The sequence below is a fragment of the Aedes albopictus genome, chromosome 2 (genome assembly GCF_035046485.1).
Source record: "Aedes albopictus strain Foshan chromosome 2, AalbF5, whole genome shotgun sequence".
NCBI lineage: Eukaryota > Metazoa > Arthropoda > Insecta > Diptera > Culicidae > Aedes > Aedes albopictus.
In genome coordinates, this window is record NC_085137.1 from 92,890,919 (window position 1) to 92,915,835 (window position 24,917).

At 43.4% G+C, this 24,917-nt stretch overlaps 2 protein-coding genes across 5 annotated transcripts in view; one reads left to right on the top strand and one right to left on the bottom strand.

Annotated features, from left to right (window-relative positions):
- The window catches only part of LOC109431814 (CD109 antigen), a 228,428-nt gene that overhangs the window by 118,345 nt on the left and 85,166 nt on the right, over positions 1-24,917 (bottom strand). The gene's annotated exons all lie outside the window — the stretch shown is intronic.
- LOC115254959 (uncharacterized) lies at positions 19,063-20,469 on the top strand. The gene is made up of 6 exons (XM_062854583.1): positions 19,063-19,123; positions 19,168-19,327; positions 19,394-19,482; positions 19,543-19,629; positions 19,685-19,773; positions 19,830-20,469. Exons 1-6 carry the CDS (start codon positions 19,063-19,065, stop codon positions 20,079-20,081), a joined length of 738 nt encoding a protein of 245 aa, XP_062710567.1. The 3' UTR covers positions 20,082-20,469.

Genomic DNA, 24,917 nt, shown 5'->3' on the forward strand with positions numbered 1-24,917 from the left:
ATATATGTCGGCAATTTATTTTGAGATTGGATTTGGTCAATTTCTTTAAAAAAGCTTAATATTTTCTTCAGGAATTTCTCTGGTAATTCTTATATGAATTCTTTTGAAAAATACTTTGAAAGTTTTAGGGCAATTTTGATGTTTTTTCCGACAATTTCTTTGGGAATTTGTCAGGAAGTTTTGCGTGAGTTTCATAGGATTTTCTTTGAGCAAGCCCTGTTGAGAATTTGTGAATTTCCAATTCAGCAGTTCCCGGAAGCAATAAATGTAAATACAATTAAATCATAAAGAATTAAAAAATAATAATCATGGTAAAGTAAAATTGCCTGCAAAATTTGCAAAATAACAGAAAAAGAAATTGCTGGAATAATTTCAGAGGAATAGCCATAGCAATTATAAGAAAATATCCAAAGAATTTGCTGATTAAATGCCATTGAAACTATCTAAGAAATTTAAAAAAAAAAACAACTATGCCGAAGCAATCCTCAAAGAATTAACCACACTACGGTCTAGCGAATACGGAGTCGTGGGTTCGAATCCCACCAGCACTCGTTTTTTTTTTCGAAAATTCATCTCTCAATTTGTCAATCAGCAAGATTCTGTGCATTCTAATTAATTACAAGTTTTTTTTTCGTACAATCCTATAGGGTTTCACTACAGATTTCCCTAGTAATACCTTCTAAGATTTCTCTGGAAATTTCAACTAATCCCGAAATTCGTTTAGGGAAGTCTCTAGAGATTTGTATCAGGATTACTTCAGCTGAAATTCCTTGAAGAAGGCCAAGAGGAATTCCAGGATTTCTAGAGTAATCCATGAAAAAACAAACTCTAGATATATTCCTGGATGAGTCTTTGAAAAAATGTCTAGAAGAATCAAAGGAATTTCTGAAAGTATCCTAGAAAAACCACCTAGAAGAATCCTAGCAAGAATGCCAGGAGAAATACCTAGAGGGATTCCTGAAACATTAGAAGCAGCAAGAATCGCTTATGTAATCCCAGGAGGAGTTCTTGGATGAAAGTCAAGCGGGATCCTTGGAAAAATCAAATAAAAAGTATTTGGAGAAATCCATGGAAAAAAATAGTATTTCCAGGAGAAAACATCGAAGGTACTTCTGCAAGGCTCCTAGAAAGATTGTCTTGAATAATGCTAGCAAGTTTATTGGAGAATCCCTGGAGAAATTCTTAGATGAATTCCGGTTGGTATAACAGTAAGAATTTCTGGAGGAGTGCGAGGAGGAATTGCTGGAAATTTCTGGAGGAAGGCCAAGAGGAGTTCCTCGAGGAATCCCATGAGAAATTTAGGAGAGAGTCCTTGGATAAACTATATCGGATAAAAATTCCTAGAGGAATCACCGGAGAGCTTCTGAAGAAATCATAGGAAAAATCTCAGGAGGTATTCTAAGAAGGATTCTACGGTGTATCATTGTAGAAATCTTAGGAGGAATTGCTGGAGGAAACTATACAAGAATTTATAGAGAACCCCATCAGGAATGCCTGGGGGAATCCAAAGGAAAAATTCATGGAATACCTAGAGAATTCCCTGGACCGGTAGAGGTATTCTGGAAGAATCAATGGGGAAGGCCCTGAAGGAATCGCAGGAGGATTTTCTGAAGAAATCCCAGGACGATTTCCCGGAGCAGCCCTAATGCTAGGATAAATTCGTGTAGGAATCACTAGAAGAATTTCTAGACGTATCATAGTAAAAATTTTTGAAGGAATTGCTGGACGAACCGCAGGAGGAGTTGTTTGAGGTATTCTTGGTGGAGGGCCAAATGGATTTTCCGCAGGAATTCCATGAGGAATTTGTGGAGGAATCTTTGGATAAAATCTTTGGAGGAATTTCTGGATGAGTCCTTGGAGCCTGATAGAACAACAAAAGAGATTTCTGCAAGAATCCCAGGCAGATTGCCTGGAAAGATCCCTGCAAATATACAGGAGTAAGCTCTAAAATAAACCGCAGCATAATTTCTGAAGTACCACAGCTGTGGTTTTTTACCAGACCATCTGATAGTTTACAATATGAATTCAAAATCATCAAAAAATATTCTGTTTGGTCAGCACAAAAATGTTGTAAAGATTCTGCCGGAAGCAACACAGTGCATTAAAAATTACAGCGGGCATCTCAATTATGTATTTTTTTATTTTTTTTCTTGTATTACAGGCAAAATAATAAGTTTTTGCCTTGTATTTAAAACACTTTTCCCACTATTGCCCACGAGGGTTTCCACCCTCAAGAGATAGTAAAAAAACTAATCTTTCACCTACCGACTGAGCCATCTGCGCCATTTTGCGCCTGAAATAGATACTTAAGGTGAAAGTGCACCTTAAAATAAATTTGCCTATAACTTTTTTGTTTAAGATATAATGACTTAACATCTTCGGAAGAAATGTGTATTTTGACGTCCTGAACAAGAAGGTAGAAGGTCGCAAAACTGTAGGATTTCATCTGTTAAAGCTACACTGAAAAAACTAGATTTAGGGGTACTTCGCACAAAACGCTCCATATCTTGAAAACCGTAAGAGCTGGAGCTTTGACATGTTCTACAAAGTTTTTTTCTTTTATTAGGAGCTACAACTTTGCCGAAGACGTCAAACCTCTAAAAAAAAATTTGAAAAAATAAAAATTTTATCTCACTTCTAGGGGGATTAATCATTAATTACATTTTATCAGAAGACGCCTTTTACCATGCAGAAAAACTTTGTAGAACACGCCAAACCTCTAGAACCAACCTAAAAAAAGTTATTTAATTTTGATCGTTAGAATTTCTGGAGGAAGAATAGCTGGAAGAACCGCAGGAATTGCTTGAGGAATCCCAGCAGAAATATCTGAAGGAACTCCTAGAATTCAGGGAGGTTTCATAGAAGTAATTTCTGGAGGAATCCTAGAATCAGGAATGCCAGGGATTTCCTAAGAGAAGTTCCTCTAATATATGCCTAGAGGAATACATACAGTACTCTTTGAAAGAATCGGTAGAAGTATACTGGAGGAATCCCTGATGGAATCGCAGGGGGAATTTGTGGAGGAATCTCAGTAAGATATCCCGAAAGTGTATGCAGTATGCCAGGAGTCCTAATTACTCTGAATATAATTCTGAAGGAGTCCTAATGGGCATTGCTTGAAGATTTCCAGCTAGAATTCATGAAGGAAGGGCAATAGAAGCTCTCGGATATATCCCCTGTGGCAATTCTGAAAGTACCTTTGGAGGAAGTCCTGGTTAAATCCTTAAATAAATCTCTGGAATAATCACCGAAGGGATTTAAAAAAAAATCCAGGTAGATTTTCCGGAAGAATTGCCGGAAGATCTTCCCTAGTAGAATTCCTGAAGGTACCAAAGTGAGAGTTTTTGGAAGAGTTCTAAGAGATTCGCAGCAGGAATTGCTTGAGGAATCCTAGCCACAATTTCCGGAAGAAGGCCAATGAAAGCTGAAGAAATTTCATGAGAAATTTCTGGAAGAATCTCTGAATTAAATATGAATAAAATAAAAGGAATCGCCTGAGGAACTTCTGAAAGAATCCCAGTTAGATTGTCTAGAATAATCCCACCAGGAATCCCTCAAGGAATCCCAAGACAAAATTTCAGAGGAATTCCAAGAATAATTCCTAGAAGTATCACAGTAAGAATTTCGAAAGAAATCCTAGGAGAAATTGCTGGATCAATCTCTGCAGAAATTTCTAGTATGTACAACCCCATCAGGACGAACTGCCTGGAAAATCCTAGGGGAAGTTTATTGAAGAAATATCGGGAAGAATCCATAAAGGAAGCCTAGAGATATCACTGTATGAATAGATAAAGGTATTTCTGGAGGAATCCAAGGAGAAGTCTGTTGATTTTTCTTACCGATATTCAAAACGCCAAAACGTACAACAGGTATATAAGTAATTACGGGTGTGCTTATATTTTATTCGAATGTAAATAATGGAATTAATGTGTGAAGTTTGAAATTTTAGGTAACTATCAAGGAAATGTTCTAGGGGGTGCCAGGCACCCCTGGAACCCCCCCCTAGCTACGCCAATGGTTGGCTGAAAATGTCGATAATGCTTAATAAAATATATCGCAACAGCCTTTCGGAATGAAGGTAACGAACGGTGCGGTCGTGGTAGGGTAAGGTTATTATCGCAACCTTCACCGGGTTCGGCGTTCCTCAATCACGGCCCAGCACAGCGCAGCGGGTTGCTAACGCTCGCACCCTACGCGCGATTTGTCCGATCCCCATTCGGAATCAGAAGAGCGGCTACACAAAGAGTGATTCAAGTATTTCCCTTTGCAACCTAAACTCTCGGAGGAATGCGATTGATGAAAGTTTGGTAATTTTCGATTACTAGATTCTTTACGTGGGGGAAAAGGGGGAAACCGGTACTGATACGCCTCTACGTTTCGGTAACAGATTTTTCCCTAAGGATGGTAAGAACCGTTACCGGAATATAGGGACGAATATTAACTGTTTTTGCTCTGGAGAATCAAGGACTGATAAGCCGAATTCTCTAACCTAGAATATTACATTTAATTTAAGTCCCTGCAGCTACCAGTGCTCCTAAACCTCATGGAAAGAGCTGCCAGTCCTGTTTCAGCCTTCAAATGCCTCAACTCATTGGCAAATCCTTCTGCATACGACATATGGGGATTTTTTTTTATTACCGAACAGGTTTGGGCCGAAGGGTCTCCGATTTCAATGAAAATTTCACCAGAGCTAGAGGACGTGGATATATGATCAAATTTGGAATTCAAAAAAATCATAGTGGACTATTTTCCCGAAAAACGCTAGATGAAATTTCACAATTTTCCCAAATTTTTCAAAATACCCCAAACTTCAAAAAATCATATCTCAAAAACTATGCATCGTAGAACAAACTTTTTTTAGTGAAATCGACGCCAAATTACCTCAGCAATCCGATAAAAATACACTGAGAAAAAAGTTTCTCAGAAAATTTTTCACCATAGAGAAAAAACATCTAGAAATGCTGATAAAAGTACCGTCTGTATCATAGATTATTTTGAACAAAATTTTTCCTAGCGCAAAAATTAATGTTCTTCATTTTGTTCTTTGACGCCAAAATGGAATCTCTTACCGTTTTAGAGATATAGCCAAAAAACCAACGGCCAGTCGCTATATTTTCATAGGAAGCCATCTACAACAGCGGCCGTTCACTTGTTGCAACATATTTGCTTTGCGGCGAGCAAAAGACATACGCTAATTGTAACGTAATTTTGACACTAGCGTGAATCGGAGTGCACTGACAGCACATATATGGCACTTTAGTGCCTTTTAAATGCAACAACTTATCAAATTTTGAAATTAATGGATTTGTAACTAGAAAGCGTTGCAAATAACAAGTTTACAACGAGCAAACGCATATTTCAACAGATTTCAACGTATTTTTTTTTTTTTTTCAATCAAAGCAATCATATGCCGTTAGAGATGAGTGGATATCAGGTAACTATAACGTCTCTTTACACATGTAAAGCTTTGTTTTGTTTTTAAAGAGTTTTTGTTGCTTAAATGATCATTGGTATGTGGATTCTTCTATACACCATAAAGAGACATTTTCCACTCAATATTTAATAAATAGCATGGTCTGTGCATAATGTGTTTGTATAATGTGTTTTAGAAAAAAACACTAATTTAAAACTTAACGGAACTTTAAAAGATATATACAATGGATGAGAGGAACAAACATGTACTCTCTGGAGCGGATCTGGTGTGATGGTTACAGCTCGTGACTGTCACGCCAAGGACCTGGGATCGAATCCCACTCCCGACATACGAAGGGAAGTAAAGTGTGGGTCCCGAGATGAACTAGCCTATGGCTAAAAATCTCGTTAATACAGATAATAAAATAAACATGTACTAATTAGTACGGGCAGCAAATTAAATTTTACCATGCATACAACTTCTTAACGCGCAAATAAAACATTGTTGCTTCAAACCAAGCTTTTCCTGTTCTAAGAAGCGACACAATTCCAACAGTGATGATAATAATATTCAGCAATGGTTAGCAAAGATTAATACCGAGCTCTGTATAGAGCTACTGAGTTGACAACAGTTGAGACAGCACGATACGCTGGAGGATCGATCATTACCGTTAAAGTAAGTTTTGACATTGATTAATAGAAAAAACACTGAAATGTAAGATCAATCAATTCATCACTTTTTTCCAACTAACAATTTGTTGTCAAAAAGACTTAATCAGTTTTCAGAACGAGCATGACAAACCCATACTACTACCCATAATATATTCGAATCAACCAATAAGTCGGTGCACGGTTCGAATGATTAAAATATTGTCTAAAATTGTTTAATGCTCTAAGATGTCAAGTAAATGTTTAATTTCAAGAAATCCTCTAACGTCCTCATTTTCATTCACAGCCTGTGTATTTACGAAGTTTCATGGGTCAATATTGGATCCTTAACTATCTATATCTTTTGAAAATTTCTAGAATGCTTTCGTTATTTCTGAACGAAGCAAAATAATTATAATCAAAAAATACTACACAGCTATGCATTTTTGTTACTTACACAGTTAAAAATGTTATATCATTTAACCTGGTTAACCTTCCTTCTGCATTAAGAAAAAGTAACACATTTGGCATTAAGGGGTCAAAAATGGCCAATAACTTTGACACGCTCCCAAAAATCCATTTTAGATCCGAATTCCATTCTCTTAGGCTTAAATGAAAGATATGAGTTCCAAGAATCAGACCGTGACTGATTCGTGGCCATTCCGGAACATGGGCCCCTGTAACCGGTTCCGGAAGGTGCCCACAGGGGACATATACAGATATTAGTGCAGAGGCTCGTTTCGACGATTCAAATGCCGTAATATTTTTCATCCAGAACCTGAAAGCAGCGCGATAATTAGGGCGTGAGCGCATTGACCATATCCGGATATTCCGGAACCGGTTCCGGTGAGACCCGGAGCTGTTTTGAGCTCACTTTTCTTCAGTATCAAGGAAATTTTGAACACATTACCAAACTAGTACACAACTAGTCAGCTCTATCTTTATGGTTTTTCATACAAATAACAGTGATAATCCGGAAAGGCGCCATTGATAAAACTGGCCCAAACGCGGCCACTGGAATGTGACATGAAGAAACATGTTTGGAGAATATTCTGAGCATACCATTTCTTTACGAATTTCTCCAACGGCACCTCCAGAAATTCCTCCAGGAAAATTCCTACGGTATACCACCAGCAAATCTTCCAAAGGTACATACTGGAATTCCTCAGGAAATTCTCGGAATTTCTCTGAGGATTCCTCCGATAATTACTCTATGGATTCCTCCAGTCATTTCTCTAAAGTTTTCCTCCAGTTCTTACTCAAGGAATTCCTTTAGGAATTTCTCCAGAGTTTCCTCCAGGGATTCCTTCAGAAGTCCCTCCCAGAATGCCTTCAAATATTCATCCAGAAATTTCTCTAGGGATTATCCCAGGAATTCCTCCAGAGATTTCGTCAGTATTCGTGGAGGAAATCTTTCAGTAAATTCTTAAGAAATTCCTCCAGGGATTCCATAATTTATTCTCAATATAATTCCTCCAGGAATTTCTCCAGCTCTAGGAAATCCTCCAGTGGTTCTTTTAGGAATTTCCCGGGAATTACTCCAAAAATTCCTGAGCGATTCCTGAAGGAATTCCTGCAGAAACCCCTCCCATTCCACCAGAGATTTTTGAATGAAATACACCATGAATTCCTTCAAATATTTCTCTAAGAGTTCCTTTAGGAAATCCTCAAAAAATTCTCCCAGAGATTCCTCCACAAACTCCGACTAGGATCCCTACAGGAAATCCTCTAAGAATTCCCGAAGAAATTCATCCAAGTCAGGTATTCGTCAAGGAATTCCTTCAAAGATTCCTCATGAAATTTTCAAGGAAACCCCAAGAACTTCTCCAAAAACTTCTAAAGAGATTCCCCAAGGAATTCCTCCAAAAAATCCCTCAGAAATTTCTCCATAAAATCCTCTAGAGGTTCGTCCAGAAATACCTCCAAGGATTCCGTCAGGGATTCCTCCAGGAATTCCTTCAAGGATTCCACTAGGAATTCCTTCAAGGATCCCTCCAAAAATTCCATCAAGCATTTCTCCAGGAATTCCTTCAAAAAGATTCCTCCAGGAATTCCTTCTAAGATTTCTCCATGAATTCCTTCTAGGACTCCTCCATGAATTTCTTCCAGGATTCCTCCAGGAATTTCTTCCAGGATTCCTCTAAGAATTCCTTCAAGCATTCCTCCAGGAATTCCTTCAGGTAGATTCCTCCAGAAATTTCTTCAAGGATGCCACCTTGAATTTCTTCCAGGATTCCTCCAGGAATTTCCTCCATGATTCCTCCAGGGATTCCTTCAAGCATTCCTCCAGGAATTTGTTCAGGTAGATTCCTCCTGGAATTCCTTCAAAGATTCCTCCAGGAATTCCTCCAACGATTTCTCCAGGAATTTCTTCAAAGATTTCTCCAGGAATTCCTTCACGGATTTCTCCAGGAATTACTTCAAGGATTCCTCCAGGAATTTCGTCAAGGATTCCTCAGGGAATTTCTTCAAGGATTCCTCCAGGAATTCATTCAAGGATTTCTCCAGGAATTCTTTCAAGGATTTCTCCAGGAATTCTTTCAAGGGTCCCTCCAGGGATTCCTTCAAGGATTCCTCCAGAAAATTCCTCAAGGAATTTCTTCAAGGATTCCTCTAGGAATTCCTTCAAGGATTCCTCCAGGGATTCCTCCAGACATTCCTCGTTGGATTCTTTCTGGAATTCCTTCAGGGAATCCTCGAGGAATTTCTCCAAAGATTCCTCAAGAAATTCCTTCAAGGATTTCTCCAGGAATTCCTTCAGGGATTCTTTCAGGTACTCCTTCAAGGATTCCTCCAGGGATTCCTCGAGGAATTCCTTCAAGGATTTCTCAAGGAATTCCTTCATGCATTCCTCCAGGAATTCCTTCAAGGATTCTTCCAGGAATTCCTTCAAGGATTCCTCCAGGAATTCCTTCAAGGATTCCTCAAGGAACTCCTGCAAGAATTCCTCCAGGAATTCCTCCAAGGATTCCTGCAAAAATTCCTTCTAGAATTCCTCCAGGAATTTCTTCAAGAGTTCCTCCAGGAGTTTCTTCAAGAAGTCCTCTAGGAGTTGCTCCAAAGATTCCTAAGGGAATGCATTCAAGGATTTTTTCAGAAATTCCTTCAAGCATTCCTCCAGGAATTCCTCCAACGATTTCTCCAGGAATTTCTTCAAAGATTTCTTCAGGAATTCCTTCAAGGATTTCTCCAGGAATTTCTTCAAGGATTCCTCCAGGAATTTCATCAAGGATTTTTCCAGGAATTCATTCAAGGATTCTTCCAAAAGTTCCTTCAAGGATTCCTCATGGAATGCCTTCAAGAATTCCTTTTGAAATTCCTCCAAGCATTCCTCCAGGAACTACTTCAAGGATTCCTCCAGAAATTTCTTCAAGGATTCCTCCAGGAATACCATCAAGCATTCCTCTAGGAATTCATTCAAGGATTTCTTCAAGAATTCTTTCAAGGATCCCTCCAGGAATTCATTGAAGGATTCATCCAGAAAACTTCTTCAAGGATTTCTCCACAAATTCCTTCAAGGATTCCTCCAGAGATTCCTTCAAGGATTCCTCGTCGGATTCTTTCAGGAATTTCTTCAGGGATCCCTCGAGGAATTCCTTCAAAGATTCATCTAGAAATTTCTTCAAGGATTTCTCCAGGAATTCCTTCAGGGATTCTTCCAGGAACTCCTTCAAGGATTCCTCCAGGGATTCCTTCAGAAATTCCTCGAGGAATTCCTCCAGGAATTCTTTTATGTATTATTTCAGAGTCCTCAAAAAATCGTCTAAGGATTTTTACAGCTGTTTCTCCAGAGATTTCTTCAGAAATTGCTCCATGAATTCCTCTAGAGGTTCGTCCAGAAATTCCTTCGAGATTTCCTCAAGAAATTGCTGGAAGAATCCTTGAAGGAATTTCTGTAGGAATCCCTGGTTGAATCTCTGGAGGAATTTCTGGAGGAAACTATGGAGAAATCCCTGCAGGTATCTCTGGAGGAATCCCTAAAAGAATTCCTGGAGGATGTCTTGGGGTCTCCAGTTAGCCTAGTGGTTAAGGCTATGGATCGCCCATCCGGAGATGGCGGGTTCGATTCCCGTTCTGGTCGGGAAAATTTTCTCGATTCCCTGGGCATAGTGTACCATTGTACTTGCCTCACAATATACAAATTCATGCAATGGCAGGCAAAGAAAGCCCTTCAATTAATAACTGTGGAAGTGCTCAAAGAACATTAAGTTGAAGCGAGGCAGGTCCCAGTGAGGACGTCGAGCCATTAAGAAGAAGAAGAAGTCTTATAGAATTTTCTGAAGGAATTCTTAGCGGAATACTGAATGAATCATTGAAGGAATTCTTGAAGGAATTCTTGGAGGAATTCGTGAAGGAATACCTAAAGAATTCTTTGGAGAAATTCCTGGAGGAATTCCTGGAGAAATTCGTGGAGGAATCCCGAAGGAATTCCTGGAGGAATCCTTGGATGAACGTCTGAAAGAATTCCTAGGGAAATCCCTGAAGAAATTCCTGGACGAATCCCTGAACGAATTTCTGGAGGAATCCTTGAAAAAAGTCTGTAAGAATTCCTGAAGGAATCCGTTGAGGAATTTTTGAAGGGATCTCTGGAGGAATTCCTAAGGAAACCCTGGATGATTTCTTGGAGGAATATCTGGAGGAACTCCTGGAGGAATCCTCGGAGGAATTTCTGAAGGTATCTCTGATTGAATCTCTGAAGGATTTCCTGGAGGAATTCTTGGAGGAATTCCTGAAAGAACTCCTGGAGGACTTCTTGGAGGAATTCATGAAGGAATTTGTGAAGAAATTCCTCAAGAATTCCTTTAAGAAATTCATGGAGGAATCCCTGGAGGAACTTCGAAGAAATTCTTGGAGAAATCCTTGGGGGTACGTCTGAAAGAATTTCTGGGGAATGCCTGAAGAAATTTCTGGAGGAATCCCTGGATGACTGCCTGGAGGAATCCCTCTAAGAATTCGTGGAAGCATCCCTGGAGGATTTGCTGGAGGAATCCCTGAAGGATTGCCTGTGAGAATTCCTGGAGGTATCTTTGGAGCAATTTCGATAGGACAACCTGTTAGAATTCCTGGAGGTATCCCTGGAGGAATTCTTGGACGAATTCCTGGAGGAATCCTTAGATGAATTCCTGAGTAAATCCCTGGAAGTATGTCTGTGAAAATTCCTGGAAGTATTTTTGGAAGAATTCCTGGAACAACTCGTGGAAGAATTCCTGGAAGAACCCGTTGAAGAATTCCTGTAGGTATCTCTGGAGGAATCCATGGAGGAATTCCTGGACGAATTCCTAGAAAAATCGTAGGAGGAATCCCTGGAGGTCCTGGAAGGAATCCTTAGATGAATTTCTGAGTAAATCCCCGGAGGAATTCCAAGAGGAATCTCTGGAGCAACCCGTGGAGGAAGTTCTGGAGGAATTCCTGGAAGAATGTCTGTGAGAATTCCTAGGGTATCTTTGGAAAAATTCCTAGAGGAATCCCCGGAGGAATTCTTGGAGTAATATCTGGAGGAATCCCTGGAAAAAATCCTGGAAATATCCGTGGAGAAATTCCTGGAGGAATCTCTGGATAAATTCCTGGAGGAATCCCTGGAAGAATGTCAGTGGGAACTCCTGGAGGTACCTTTGGAGGAATTCCTTGAGTAAATCCTGGAAGAACTCCTTGAGGTATCCATGGAGGAATCCCTGGAGGAATTTCTGGACGAATTCCTGGGGAAACCATTGGAGGAATCCTTGAAAGAATCCTTAGATAAGTTCCTTAGTAGATCCCTGGAGGAATTTCTGGAGAAATTCTAGGTGGAAATCCTGGAGAATTCCAGGAAGAAATCCTGCAGGAATCACAGGAGGAATCCTTTCATGAAGTTCTGAAATAATCCCTGGAGGAATTTCTAGAGAAACCTCTCAAGACAATTTTGAACAAATGCCTAGCAACATCATTGGAGGAAATCCTGCAGGAATCCCTGGAGGAAATTATAAAGGAACCTCTGGAGGATTTCTTGGAGGAATCTCTGGAGGATTCCTGGAAGAATACATGGAGGAATTCTTGAAAAATTTAGGAGGAATCCCTTGAGGCATTTTAAGAGAAATCTCTTCAGATATCTCTGAAGGAATCCGTGGAGGAATTCTTGGAGGAATTTGTGAAGTAATTTCTGAAGGAATCCTTGGAGAAATTCCTGCATGAATCACTGGAGGAATATCTGTAAAAACGTTTTGAAAAATTCCTGGATCGATCCCTGGAGAAATTCCTGGATGAATCCCTGAAGGAATTCCTGGAGGAATCCCTGTAGGAATTTCTGGAGGAATCCCTGGAGGAATATCTGTGGGAATGCCTAGAGGTTTCTTAGGAGGATTTCCCGAAGAAATCCCTGGAGGAATCCCTGGAGGAATTCCTGGAGGTATCCGTGGAAGAATCCCTGGAAAAATTATTGGAGGAATATCAGGAAAATTTCTTGGAGGAATCCCTTGTGAAATTCCTGAAGAAATTCTGGGAGGAATCCTTGAAGAAATCCCTGGAGAATTTTTTGAAGAAACTCTTGAAAGTTTCCTTGGAGTTTTTCTGGGAGGTACTCTGGAGAAATTCCTGGAAGAATTCTTGGAGAAATTCCTGAAGGAATCCTTGGAATAATTCCTGGAGGATTTTTTGCAGGAATCTCTGCAGAAATCTCTGAAAGAATTCTTGGAGGAATTCGTGAAGGAATTCCCGAAGGAATCCTTGGAGAAATTGCTGGAGGAATCTCTGGAGGAACTTCTGGAAGAATTCCTGGAGAAATCCCTAGAAGAATACCAGGAGAAATCTCTTGAGGAATCCCTGGAGGAATTCCTGGAGAAATCCTTGGGGGAATTCTGGAGGAATCCCTGGACGAATGTCTGTAAAAATTCATGGGGGTATCTTTGGAGGAACTCCTGGAGGAATCCCTGGAGGAATTCCTGGAGGTATCCCTGGAGGAATTTCTTTGGGATTCCCTGGAAGAATTCCAGGAGAAATCTCTGGAGGAATTCCTGATGGAATCCCTTGAGAATTTCTTGGAGGAATGCCTGAAGGAATCTTTGGAGGAATTCCTGGTGGACTCCCTGGAGGAATTTTTGGAGGAATTCTCGAAAGAATCCCTGGATGATTTTTGGGAGGTACTCGAGAGAAATTTCTGGAGGAATTTCTGGAGAAATCTCTGCAGGAATCTCTGAAGGAATCCATGGAGGAATTCTTGGAGGAATTCGTGAAGGAATCCTTGGAGAAATTTCTGGAGGAATTCTTGGAGGAATCTCTGGAGGAACTTCTGGAAGAATTTGTGGAGGAATCCCTGGAGGAATTCCTGGAGGAACCCCTGGATAAATCTCTGGAGGAATCCCTGGAGGAGTCCCTGAAAGAATGTCTGTGAGAATTCCTGGGGGTATCTTTAGAAGAATTCCTGGAAGAACCCCTGGAGAAATCTCTGGAGGAATCTCTGGACGAACGTCTGGAAGAATTTGTGGAGGAATTCCTGGAGGAACCCCTGGATAAATCTCTGGAGGAATCCCTGGAGGAATTCCTGAAAGAATGTCTGTGAGAATTCCTGGGGGTATCTTTGGAGGAATCCCTGGAGAAATTTCTAGAGGAATCCCTGGAGGAATTACTGAAGGAATCCCTGGAGGAATTTTAGCAGGAATCTTTGAGAGATATTTGAAGCATTCCCTGGAGGATTTCTTGAAGGAAACCCTGGAGGAATTCCTGAAGGAATCCTTGGAGGAAGTCCTGGAGGAATCCCATCTCTGTCCCATAATATATCTCCCATCTCCAGACATGTTTCTTTATATCACGTTCCGGTGGCCGCAGGTGGGATTATCACCGTAATTTGTATGAAAAACCATAAAGATAGAGCCGTCACATGGCTAGTTTGGTAATTTGATCAAAATGTCCTCGATACTGAAGAAAAGTGAGCTCAAAACGGCCTCTGCGGGTGTCACCGGAACCGGTTCCGGAATATCCGGGTATGGTCAATGCGCACACGCCCTAATTATCGCGCTGCTTTCAGGTTCTAGATGAAAAATATTACGGCATTTGAATCGTCGAAACGAGCCTCTGCACTAATATCTGTATATGTCCCCTGTGGGCACCTTCCGGAACCGGTTACAGGGGCCCATGTTCCGGAATGGCCACGAATCAGTCACGGTCTGATTCTTGGAACTCATAACTTTCATTTAAGCCTAAGCGAATGGAAATCGGATCGAAAATGGATTTCTGGGAGCGTGTCAAAGTTATTGGCCATTTTTGACCCCTTAATGCCAAATGTGTTACTTTTTTTGCTGCTCGCTTCCTAGATGTCGCTGAAAGCGGATTATAGCTCGAAAATACTCGTTTTCAAAAGTTAGGAAAAGTCAGAAAATTTCAGATCTCTAACTTATTTGGCTACGACATGACAGTCAAATTAATGTGCCGATTGGCCAAAAATGACCCTAATGCAAAAGAGTTCGGCAGCAGCAAAGTTTCGCGCGCTCGCTTTGCTAGATTTTTGCGATTTTTTTTCCTCTTCCGGGCTCCGACGACGGGACGCCAAGCAGTCAGTAGTGTGCGGTAGTTCGGCAGCAGCAAAGTTTCGCGCGCTCGCTTTGCTAGATTTTTGCGATTTTCTTTCCCCTTCTCTCTGCGGGGCTCCGACGACGGGACGCCAAGCAGTCAGTAGTGTGCGGTAGTTCGGCAGCAGCAAAGTTTCGCGCGCTCGCTTTGCTAGATTTTTGCGATTTTTTTTCCTCTTCCCTCTGCGGGGCTCCGACGACGGGACGCCAAGCAGTCAGTAGTGTGCGGTAGTTCGGCAGCAGCAAAGTTTTGCGCGCTCGCTTTACTAGATTTTTGCGATTTTCTTTCCCCTTCTCTCTGCGGGGCTCCGACGACGGGACGCCAAGCAGTCAGTAGTGTGCGGTAGTTCGGCAGCAGCAAAGTTTCGCGCGCTCGCTTTGCTAGATTTTTGCGATTTTTTTTCCTCTTCCCTCTGCGGGGCTCCGACGACGGGACGCCAAGCAGTCAGTAGTGTGCGGTAGTTCGGCAGCAGCAAAGTTTCGCGCGCTCGCTTTGCTAGATTTTTGCGATTTTCTTTCCCCTTCTCTCTGCGGGGCTCCGACGACGGGACGCCAAGCAGTCAGTAGTGTGCGGTAGTTCGGCAGCAGCAAAGTTTCGCGCGCTCGCTTTGCTAGATTTTTGCGATTTTTTTTCCTCTTCCCTCTGCGGGGCTCCGACGACGGGACGCCAAGCAGTCAGTAGTGTGCGGTAGTTCGGCAGCAGCAAAGTTTCGCGCGCTCGCTTTGCTAGATTTTTGCGATTTTCTTTCCCCTTCTCTCTGCGGGGCTCCGACGACGGGATGCCAAGCAGTCAGTAGTGTGCGGTAGTTCGGCAGCAGCAAAGTTTCGCGCGCTCGCTTTGCTAGATTTTTGCGATTTTTTTTTCCTCTTCCCTCTGCGGGGCTCCGACGACGGGACGCCAAGCAGTCAGTAGTGTGCGGTAGTTCGGCAGCAGCAAAGTTTTGCGCGCTCGCTTTACTAGATTTTTGCGATTTTTTTTCCTCTTCCCTCTGCGGGGCTCCGACGACGGGACGCCAAGCAGTCAGTAGTGTGCGGTAGTTCGGCAGCAGCAAAGTTTCGCGCGCTCGCTTTGCTAGATTTTTGCGATTTTTTTTCCTCTTCCCTCTGCGGGGCTCCGACGACGGGATGCCAAGCAGTCAGTAGTGTGCGGTAGTTCGGCAGCAGCAAAGTTTCGCGCGCTCGCTTTGCTAGATTTTTGCGATTTTTTTTCCTCTTCCCTCTGCGGGGCTCCGACGACGGGACGCCAAGCAGTCAGTAGTGTGCGGTAGTTCGGCAGCAGCAAAGTTTCGCGCGCTCGCTTTGCTAGATTTTTGCGAGAGTGAGTTTTTGGAGGCAAAGTGTACAGGCCGCGTTTTCATTCGGTCGTCGTCGTCGTCTATTTGACTGCTCATCTTCGTACGGGGCGGTTTATGATACGATTAATGCAACAAACAACATTTTTTGCGATTTTAGTCAACAGACATTGAAATGTTCGTCACGTCAAGTGTCGGCCCAAGTTCCAAAGCCACGTTGGTTCAAATCACTTTATTTTCTCTTTCGTTAATTTTCGCACTTCGAAAACTATCTGAATGGTTCGTCATCTTCGATGTCGGCATGTGTTTTGTTTTAGTCCAAATGAAAATAAGTGGTTTGATATTAATAGGGTTGCATGAATCACTCCACTTACCAAAGTGAACTCATATCATGCGCCCTTTCCCCTCCCCACTAACAAAAAGTCCTTCCCATGACAGACGTGGAGACGCAGAGGTGATCTCGGTCTTTAGTAAGCAACGCACGTCATAATAACATTCCTTTCCTTCCTCGATGACCGTAAGGACGTGGCCGGCGCCGTTATTGACCTAATAAAGTTTGGAATTCTCGAAGATGCACATTGAGGACGGTAAGCTACTCCCAAGCTCCGTCTGTTGGTTCCTTGTGCAACTTCGATTGTTCTGGTCAATCACGGAGTAGCAACTACGAATAGTACGGTCATCTATGCTCATGCTCATGCTATGCTTACACAGTTAGAAATGTTATATCATTTAACCTGTAACAAAAGGACCTCGTCGTATCGCACACATTTTTCCATCAGTTTATAAATTTACAGCTTGCTCTCAGTATGAAGCTTGCGTTCAACATTCCATACAAGAAATTGTTTGATGTAAAATTAAGTTAAATAAGATAGAAATTCGTATGCAATTTTTTTTTTCGTTAGGTATAATTTCAAATATTTTGCTGAGTAGTAACCATTCTCCGTTAATAGTTTTCTTTGTTTTCATAGTTTTCTTAAATTGAAATGGAAAACATATAGGGCATGAGTGCTATAAGTAATTTTACGCTCACCGGTGGCATTGGCTCGTTGTTAACTTGTTATTTGAAACACATTTTAGTTAGAAACCCGATCATTGCAAAACATGACTATTTAATGCATTCAAAAGGCACTCAAGTGCTATATATGTGCTGTCAGTGCACTCCGATGCACGTTAGTGTCAAAGTTACGTTACAATTAGCGTATGTCATTTGCTCGTTGCAAAGCAAACATGTTGCAACAAGTGAACGGCCGCTGTTGTAGATGGCTTCCTATGAAAATATAGCGACTGGCCGTTGGTTTTTTGGCTATATCTCTAAAACGGTAAGAGATTCCATTTTGGCGTCAAAGAACAAAATGAAGAACATTAATTTTTGCGCTAGGAAAAAATTTGTTCAAAATAATCTATGATACAGACGGTACTTTTATCAGCATTTCTAGATGTTTTTTCTCTATGGTGAAAAATTTTCTGAGAAACTTTTTTCTCAGTGTATTTTTATCGGATTGCTGAGGTAATTTGGCGTCGATTTCACTAAAAAAAGTTTGTTCTACGATGCATAGTTTTTGAGATACGATTTTTTGAAGTTTGGGATGTTTTACAAAATTTTGAAAAATCGTGAAATTTCATCTAGTGATTCCCGGAAAAATAGTCGACTATGATTTTTTTGAATTCCATATATGGTCATATATCCACGACCTCTAGCTCTGGTGAAATTTTCATTGAAATCGGAGACCCTTCGGCCCAAAGTGTTCGATAATAAAAAAAAATCCCCATATGTCAAGCACGTCCTTGCCATGCCAAGGCTGAAACAAACAAGCACAGGATATCCATCAGCATCACCTCAAACAACCACAAAAGCCATGAATTGTTAATCAATCGGGGTTAGAACCGTTGGCATAGGGAGCCTTTCCTCCGCAACATTGGCTTTCAATTAATTACTTACAACGTGCAATGCAGAGATTTACCGTACCCAGCAGCGATGAACAGATCTATCTTTACATTTATGGACACTAGAGGCCAAAACTTGTTTTACCCTCCTTGTGCATTAGAGTGATGTTTGATTCAACCCGTTCACTACGTCAGCGAGCTGTACCCAACGTGATGCATTAGGAAGGTTAACCTGACAGATATCTAAAATTGTATTTGTCAGAACTATAGTTTAGGTATTCACATATGTACACAAAATCCATATAATCTGAAACTATAAAAAAAATCATTTTATTAGGTAAAAATCCTGGAATTGTCAGGATATACTGAAAGAAATTTAGGATTGTTATCTGTGTTAGAGAGTTAATGATAAAAGAAACGATGTGCATTTCTATATATGAACATATTTGACTTTTCAGAATATTCAGAGCAGTTGGAGTACCTTAAATGAGGATGAAGGAAAAGGGTTAGACGGGGGAGTTGGAGGGCGTTAAGACGAGTTTAAGTTGGAGGGAAAGGAAGTCTAAGGGTATCTAGAAACTCCTTTGAGTTCTACATCTGTCATTTAATCTGCAAGCATAACGGTTACGTATCGGTTTTATATGTACATACCAATTTCTCTCTGAAACCCCTCGAAAACCTCCGGAATTCTGTTGAAGCACCATGAAATCCATTGAATCGCTTTGAAACCCATCTGTGGGCGTTGGAAACAACTCCCTCTTAGCCCTCTGAAAGCCGGTGAAGCTTATTAAAATCCAACACCATGAAATCAATTTGCCCTGAGATTTGCGGAAACTTCTGATAGACCTCCTTGAACCTCCTTTAAAACCCTGGAAATCCGCTGAAGCCCTGTGAAACCTGCAAAAACGCATTGAAGCTTCTGTGGAATACCTCCTGATGTTCTTCTAAATCCCTGAAATTCCCTAAAAGCCATGAGAACCCCTATATAGAAGCCATTTCAGTGAATGTATGTTACGTTTACGTTAGCCGTAAAGTAAGAAATTGTTCAGTACTTTAAGGATTAGGCAATAAGTTAAGAACATGCTCCACAATTAGATAGTTGAGCACCCCTGCCAGACGCCTCCACTTCCACCGCTCGCCAGTCAGTCAGAGTAACCACATAAGCACCACCAGCGGGTGTACACACAGGCATACGCTGAGCGAACCACATGCCAATCGAGCAGCACATGAGAGAAAGTACATAGGAGAATATTCTCACGTATCACGCGAGAGCGCGGCGCACCGACTCAATGCGTCACAAATACATACCCCAATCGGGGCTGATCAAGTTCGCCTTCGCCTCAGTAGTCAGTAGTCGCCACCCGTCTTTCGATCGCATCGGTACTAATCGACAGCTGGAGCCTCGTTCATCGCGCGTCCGTCAAAAGAAAAGTTGTCAGGGCTGGAAAAGACAGCCGCCAAAGCAGAAATAATTCGTCTCGAAGGTGCGAGCATTACCAAGATCTGCAATTGCATCAGCAATTGGAAATTCGCGACACTAAACAATCTGATCTTGTAAGTCTCCTTAATATTAGCATGGCTGCCAAATGTGCTGACGCTTTCTTTTCCTCGTGTAATTAGAGGTGCGGTACCGAAGACAATAGCCGATACACAAAAGGCGATTCTGCTGGTGGAACCAGCAGCGGCGTGGCGTGGTCAATCCACGTGGGGTGAGTGATTTTTTCGAGATGGCCGTCACGAGACTGAACATTACTCTCCCATTGTGACAGGAAATAATTCCGGACGGATAAGGCAAGCGATCGCGGGCGCCTTGGTGACAGGCTGCAGATACGGGCCGGAAGCGAATAGATTGCATGGTGAGTGATGTCATCTCAAGTTTCGTTTGGTGTAATGCTGACCTTGATCGTTTAGTGCAGGAAAGTTGCATCTCAACGCACAAACTACAGTGCCACACTCGGACGCATCGCGTACACACGCACACACGGAAAACCCCATATTGGGTGAGTAGGAGGTGTTGGTGACAGGCGCGAGCATCAACTAATTTGTTGCGCGACAGGGTTTTTTTTCTTGTGTGTGTTGCAGATCACGATTGTCGCACGACGCAACACCGGTGCATCGGTGCAACAACACCTCTCGTCGCGAGAATCATTCCGATCCAGGTCGATGCAGCCATAGTGGACTCTTTCTCGTGATCGGCACACGAGATCTTGGGATTTTCCGGTCGGCCGCGCATTCGAGGACGAGAGCAAGCGGGAAAGGAGTGCAGACCAAACGGAGCTGGAGGATAACCGATCCGCGAGTGAGGTAGAAGCCACCGTGCGACAGCCAGAGAGTGAACCTGTCGTTGCGAATGTCCATACACGAACGGCGGGCGTGAGAAGCGGCAGGCTGGTTCGGTGCGGAAGACCGGTTGATGGTGAGAGGACCACGATACTCCAGAACAGCGCGCGGAAGAAGGTATCAGCGGCCACGGTGGAGAGATGCAGAGGGTATGATGGCGGTCTGGCTGGCATAGGGGGATCGTGAGTACTCATGATAGTCTAGCTTTAAGGTTACAACATGTGTGTACATTAAGTGCAATAGTACAGGGCACGAAGATAGGAGAATGACCCAAAGGGGTGATAGATCAATTGATTGTCCGTAAATAAACAATGTAACGTAAACGGTATTTGGTTTGTGTGCGCTATTATTTTGGCTTCCGGGTCTGGAGTAGTGTGCGGTAGTTCGGTAGCAGCAAAGTTTCGCGCGTTCGCTTTGCTAGATTTTTGCGATTTTATTTTCCTCTTCTCTCTGCGGGGCTCCGACGACGGGACGCCAAGCAGTCAGTAGTGTGCGGTAGTTCGGCAGCAGCAAAGTTTCGCGCGTTCGCTTTGCTAGATTTTTGCGATTTTATTTTCCTCTTCCCTCTGCGGGGCTCCGACGACGGGTCGCCAAGCAGTCAGTAGTGTGCGGTAGTTCGGTAGCAGCAAAGTTTCGCGCGTTCGCTTTGCTAGATTTTTGCGATTTTATTTTCCTCTTCCCTCTGCGGGGCTCCGACGACGGGTCGCCAAGCAGTCAGTAGTGTGCGGTAGTTCGGCAGCAGCAAAGTTTCGCGCGCTCGCTTTGCTAGATTTTTGCGATTTTCTTTCCCCTTCTCTCTGCGGGGCTCCGACGACGGGACGCCAAGCAGTCAGTAGTGTGCGGTAGTTCGGCAGCAGCAAAGTTTCGCGCGTTCGCTTTGCTAGATTTTTGCGATTTTATTTTCCTCTTCCCTCTGCGGGGCTCCGACGACGGGTCGCCAAGCAGTCAGTAGTGTGCGGTAGTTCGGTAGCAGCAAAGTTTCGCGCGTTCGCTTTGCTAGATTTTTGCGATTTTATTTTCCTCTTCCCTCTGCGGGGCTCCGACGACGGGTCGCCAAGCAGTCAGTAGTGTGCGGTAGTTCGGCAGCAGCAAAGTTTCGCGCGTTCGCTTTGCTAGATTTTTGCGATTTTATTTTCCTCTTCCCTCTGCGGGGCTCCGACGACGGGTCGCCAAGCAGTCAGTAGTGTGCGGTAGTTCGGCAGCAGCAAAGTTTCGCGCGCTCGCTTTGCTAGATTTTTGCGATTTTCTTTCCCCTTCTCTCTGCGGGGCTCCGACGACGGGACGCCAAGCAGTCAGTAGTGTGCGGTAGTTCGGCAGCAGCAAAGTTTCGCGCGTTCGCTTTGCTAGATTTTTGCGATTTTATTTTCCTCTTCTCTCTGCGGGGCTCCGACGACGGGACGCCAAGCAGTCAGTAGTGTGCGGTAGTTCGGCAGCAGCAAAGTTTCGCGCGTTCGCTTTGCTAGATTTTTGCGATTTTATTTTCCTCTTCTCTCTGCGGGGCTCCGACGACGGGACGCCAAGCAGTCAGTAGTGTGCGGTAGTTCGGCAGCAGCAAAGTTTCGCGCGTTCGCTTTGCTAGATTTTTGCGATTTTATTTTCCTCTTCTCTCTGCGGGGCTCCGACGACGGGACGCCAAGCAGTCAGTAGTGTGCGGTAGTTCGGCAGCAGCAAAGTTTCGCGCGCTCGCTTTGCTAGATTTTTGCGATTTTCTTTCCCCTTCTCTCTGCGGGACTCCGACGACGGGACGCCAAGCAGTCAGTAGTGTGCGGTAGTTCGGCAGCAGCAAAGTTTCGCGCGCTCGCTTTGATAGATTTTTGCGATTTTATTTTCCTCTTCCCTCTGCGGGGCTCCGACGACGGGACGCCAAGCAGTCAGTAGTGTGCGGTAGTTCGGCAGCAGCAAAGTTTCGCGCGTTCGCTTTGCTAGATTTTTGCGATTTTATTTTCCTCTTCCCTCTGCGGGGCTCCGACGACGGGACGCCAAGCAGTCAGTAGTGTGCGGTAGTTCGGCAGCAGCAAAGCTTCGCGCGCTGGCTTTGCTAGATTTTTGCGATTTTTTTTTTTCTCTTCTCTCTGCGGGGCTCCGACGACGGGACGAGTGTGCCCGCGCCGTGCTCGAGTCGGTTCCGAATTTTTCGCTTCCCTTCGGCGCTAGTTTCCAATACACTTTAAGTTGATAATAAATATTTTCTTTCATTTTTGCATTTACACAAAAGAGTGAAAAATGTTACTTCGGGTTCGCCGGTCGAGAAAAAAATCCGGGCGCCGACAAGTGAGTCGCGTTCAGTGTATTTCTGTGTGGAATAGACTAAAGGTTTCTGCTCCCTAGTGGAGTGGAGACGCGCGATAGAATTTTCTTTTTGGCTAGTTCTTGCGTCGAAAAATGGTCGGTTGTTAACGGCGGTTTGTGTATATTGATCCATTGTCAAATCATATCACCAACCATAGGTGACTCCCGGACTGACAATGTACCTTACCCTACTAACAAAAAATTCCTTCCTGAGACAAACGTGGAGATGCAGCGATTCGCGGTCTTTTTAACAACGTTTGTCTTACTAACATTCCCTTCCATCCTCGATGACCGTAAGGACGTGGCCGGCGCCGTTATTGACCTTATTAAAGTTGAGAGCTCTCGACCTGTGTACATTGAGAATAGTAAGCTAGTCCCAAGCCCTATTCATTGGTTCCTTGTGCAATTTCGATTGCTCTGGTCAATCACGGAGTAGCAACTACGAATTGTGCGGTCATCTATGCTCATGCTCATGCTCATGCTGCTATTATTTTGGCTTCCGGGTCTGATCGAGGCTAGCCTTATTCCCCTCGACAGTCTTCCACGACATTGGCGCCCAACCAAACAACCCACAACATTACCACTAAATTATTTGTGCGACTGATAAATATTTTGGATATTTGAGCTCAGATTACTTTAAGCTGATTTGGTTGGTTTGGATTTTAATTATTGTTACTTCTCAAAATGGACTTAACACATTTGAGCAATGAAGAAATCGACTACGAACTAGCTATTCGATTTGTGGTCAACCTTGGGCCTTCGACTCATAGAAATAAAGTGCTAAAACTCAAGGAGCTGATGGCACAAGAAGGAGGCATCCAAGATAGAGTATATGAAAGCTCAGAACACGTAATGTGCTCATCTTCAAACATAGAAACGTGTCAAGTCAGGATTGGTAAATTAAAGACATTAGTCGATGAAGCGATCCAAATCAAAGACCCTTTCGCTATTTCCCAATTGCGATCGCGACTAATTCATTACGATCACAGGTTGGCAAGCATTAAGCCTCTCGCGCCCTTCGTGAGCACAAAGCAAACATTGTGTTCGCTTGTCAAAGTGCTAATGGATGATGTAGACAATGCATTAGCGCAAATCGGTAAACGTGGTGATAAAAGTGACAGTGCAGTGACAAATTTAAAACCACATGGTGAAGCTCGTGAATCAGAAGGCAGCAGGAAACAAAACGGAATGACGCAGGAGAACACTGATGGAGCGTACGCACACATACAGCAACAACAACAGGTGGCCAATCCGATCTCACCAGGCACTCGCGATACAGAGGCCATTACCAGGCAGAGAGGGGGGCAGTCAGATCTGGTCAACAACACGAGCAGAAGGTCAACAGAAGGAGTTTCACCACTAGCGAGCAGAGCTGAACTGGACAATAGTAACCATGATCTACACGACAACAGCAGCAGACAGGAATACGACCCACAGCTATCAGCAACAAGCTCACCCGTTTCAGGTCGAGGAAGAGGAGTAACGCTACGACGTTCGCAAGACCCACGCCCTAACACCAACGGAAGGGAAAGAGCAGACTTCGTTCCCATACTTCACGATAACCTAAGCGTTGGGAGCAACAACAACAACAATAACAACGATGAGATCACGTTCAGGAACATCGTCGTCAACAATGCCAGCTTATACGCAGATCTGCTGGAACGCTTGGCGCGAAGAGAACGACCTACTAGATCACCACCCACGGAGCGGGCAGAAGACCGTCGTATGATGAAGGCAGTTCACAACTGGCCCTTTAAATTCAGAGGAGAGAAAGACACAACATCTTTAAATATCTTCTTAGACCGCGTGGAAACCTTTGCCAAATCGGAAGGGATGAGCGACGGAACGTTGCTCTCTTCCATCAAACACCTCCTGCAGGATGACGCCTTGGATTGGTACGCCCGAGCAATGTCTCAGCGATTACTCTTCTCGTGGCAGGCTTTCAAGCAAGAAATCAAGCGGGAATTCCTACCCAGCGGATACGCCCAAATACTCCGGCTTGAGGCTAGTTTTCGTCGTGGAAGACTGTCGAGGGGAATAAGGCTAGCCTCGATCAGACCCGGAAGCCAAAATAATAGCGCACAAAAAACAAAATACCGTCTACGTTACATTGTTTATTTACGGACAATCAATTGATCTATCACCCCTTTGGGTCATTCTCCTATCTTTGTGCCCTGTACTATTGCACTTAATGTACACACATGTTGTAACCTTAAAGCTAGACTATCATGAGTACTCACGATCCCCCTATGCCAGCCAGACCGCCATCATACCCTCTGCATCTCTCCACCGTGGCCGCTGATACCTTCTTCCGCGCGCTGTTCTGGAGTATCGTGGTCCTCTCACCACCAACCGGTCTTCCGCACCGAACCAGCCTGCCGCTTCTCACGCCCGCCGTTCGTGTATGGACATTCGCAACGACGGGTTCACTCTCTGGCTGTCGCACGGTGGCTTCTACCTCACTCGCGGATCGGTTAACCTCCAGCTCCGTTTGGTCTGCACTCCTTTCCCGCTT

What these genes read in the sequence shown, in the direction of transcription:
- LOC115254959 (XM_062854583.1), top strand. Translation starts at nt 19,063, where the DNA reads ATGCGTCACAAATACATACCCCAATCGGGGCTGATCAAGTTCGCCTTC. An exon ending in GGAAGCGAATAGATTGCATG is followed by an intron (nt 19,630 to 19,684) that starts GTGAGTGATGTC and finishes TTGATCGTTTAG; the next exon opens with TGCAGGAAAGTTGCATCTCA. An exon ending in CACGGAAAACCCCATATTGG is followed by an intron (nt 19,774 to 19,829) that starts GTGAGTAGGAGG and finishes GTTGCGCGACAG; the next exon opens with GGTTTTTTTTCTTGTGTGTG.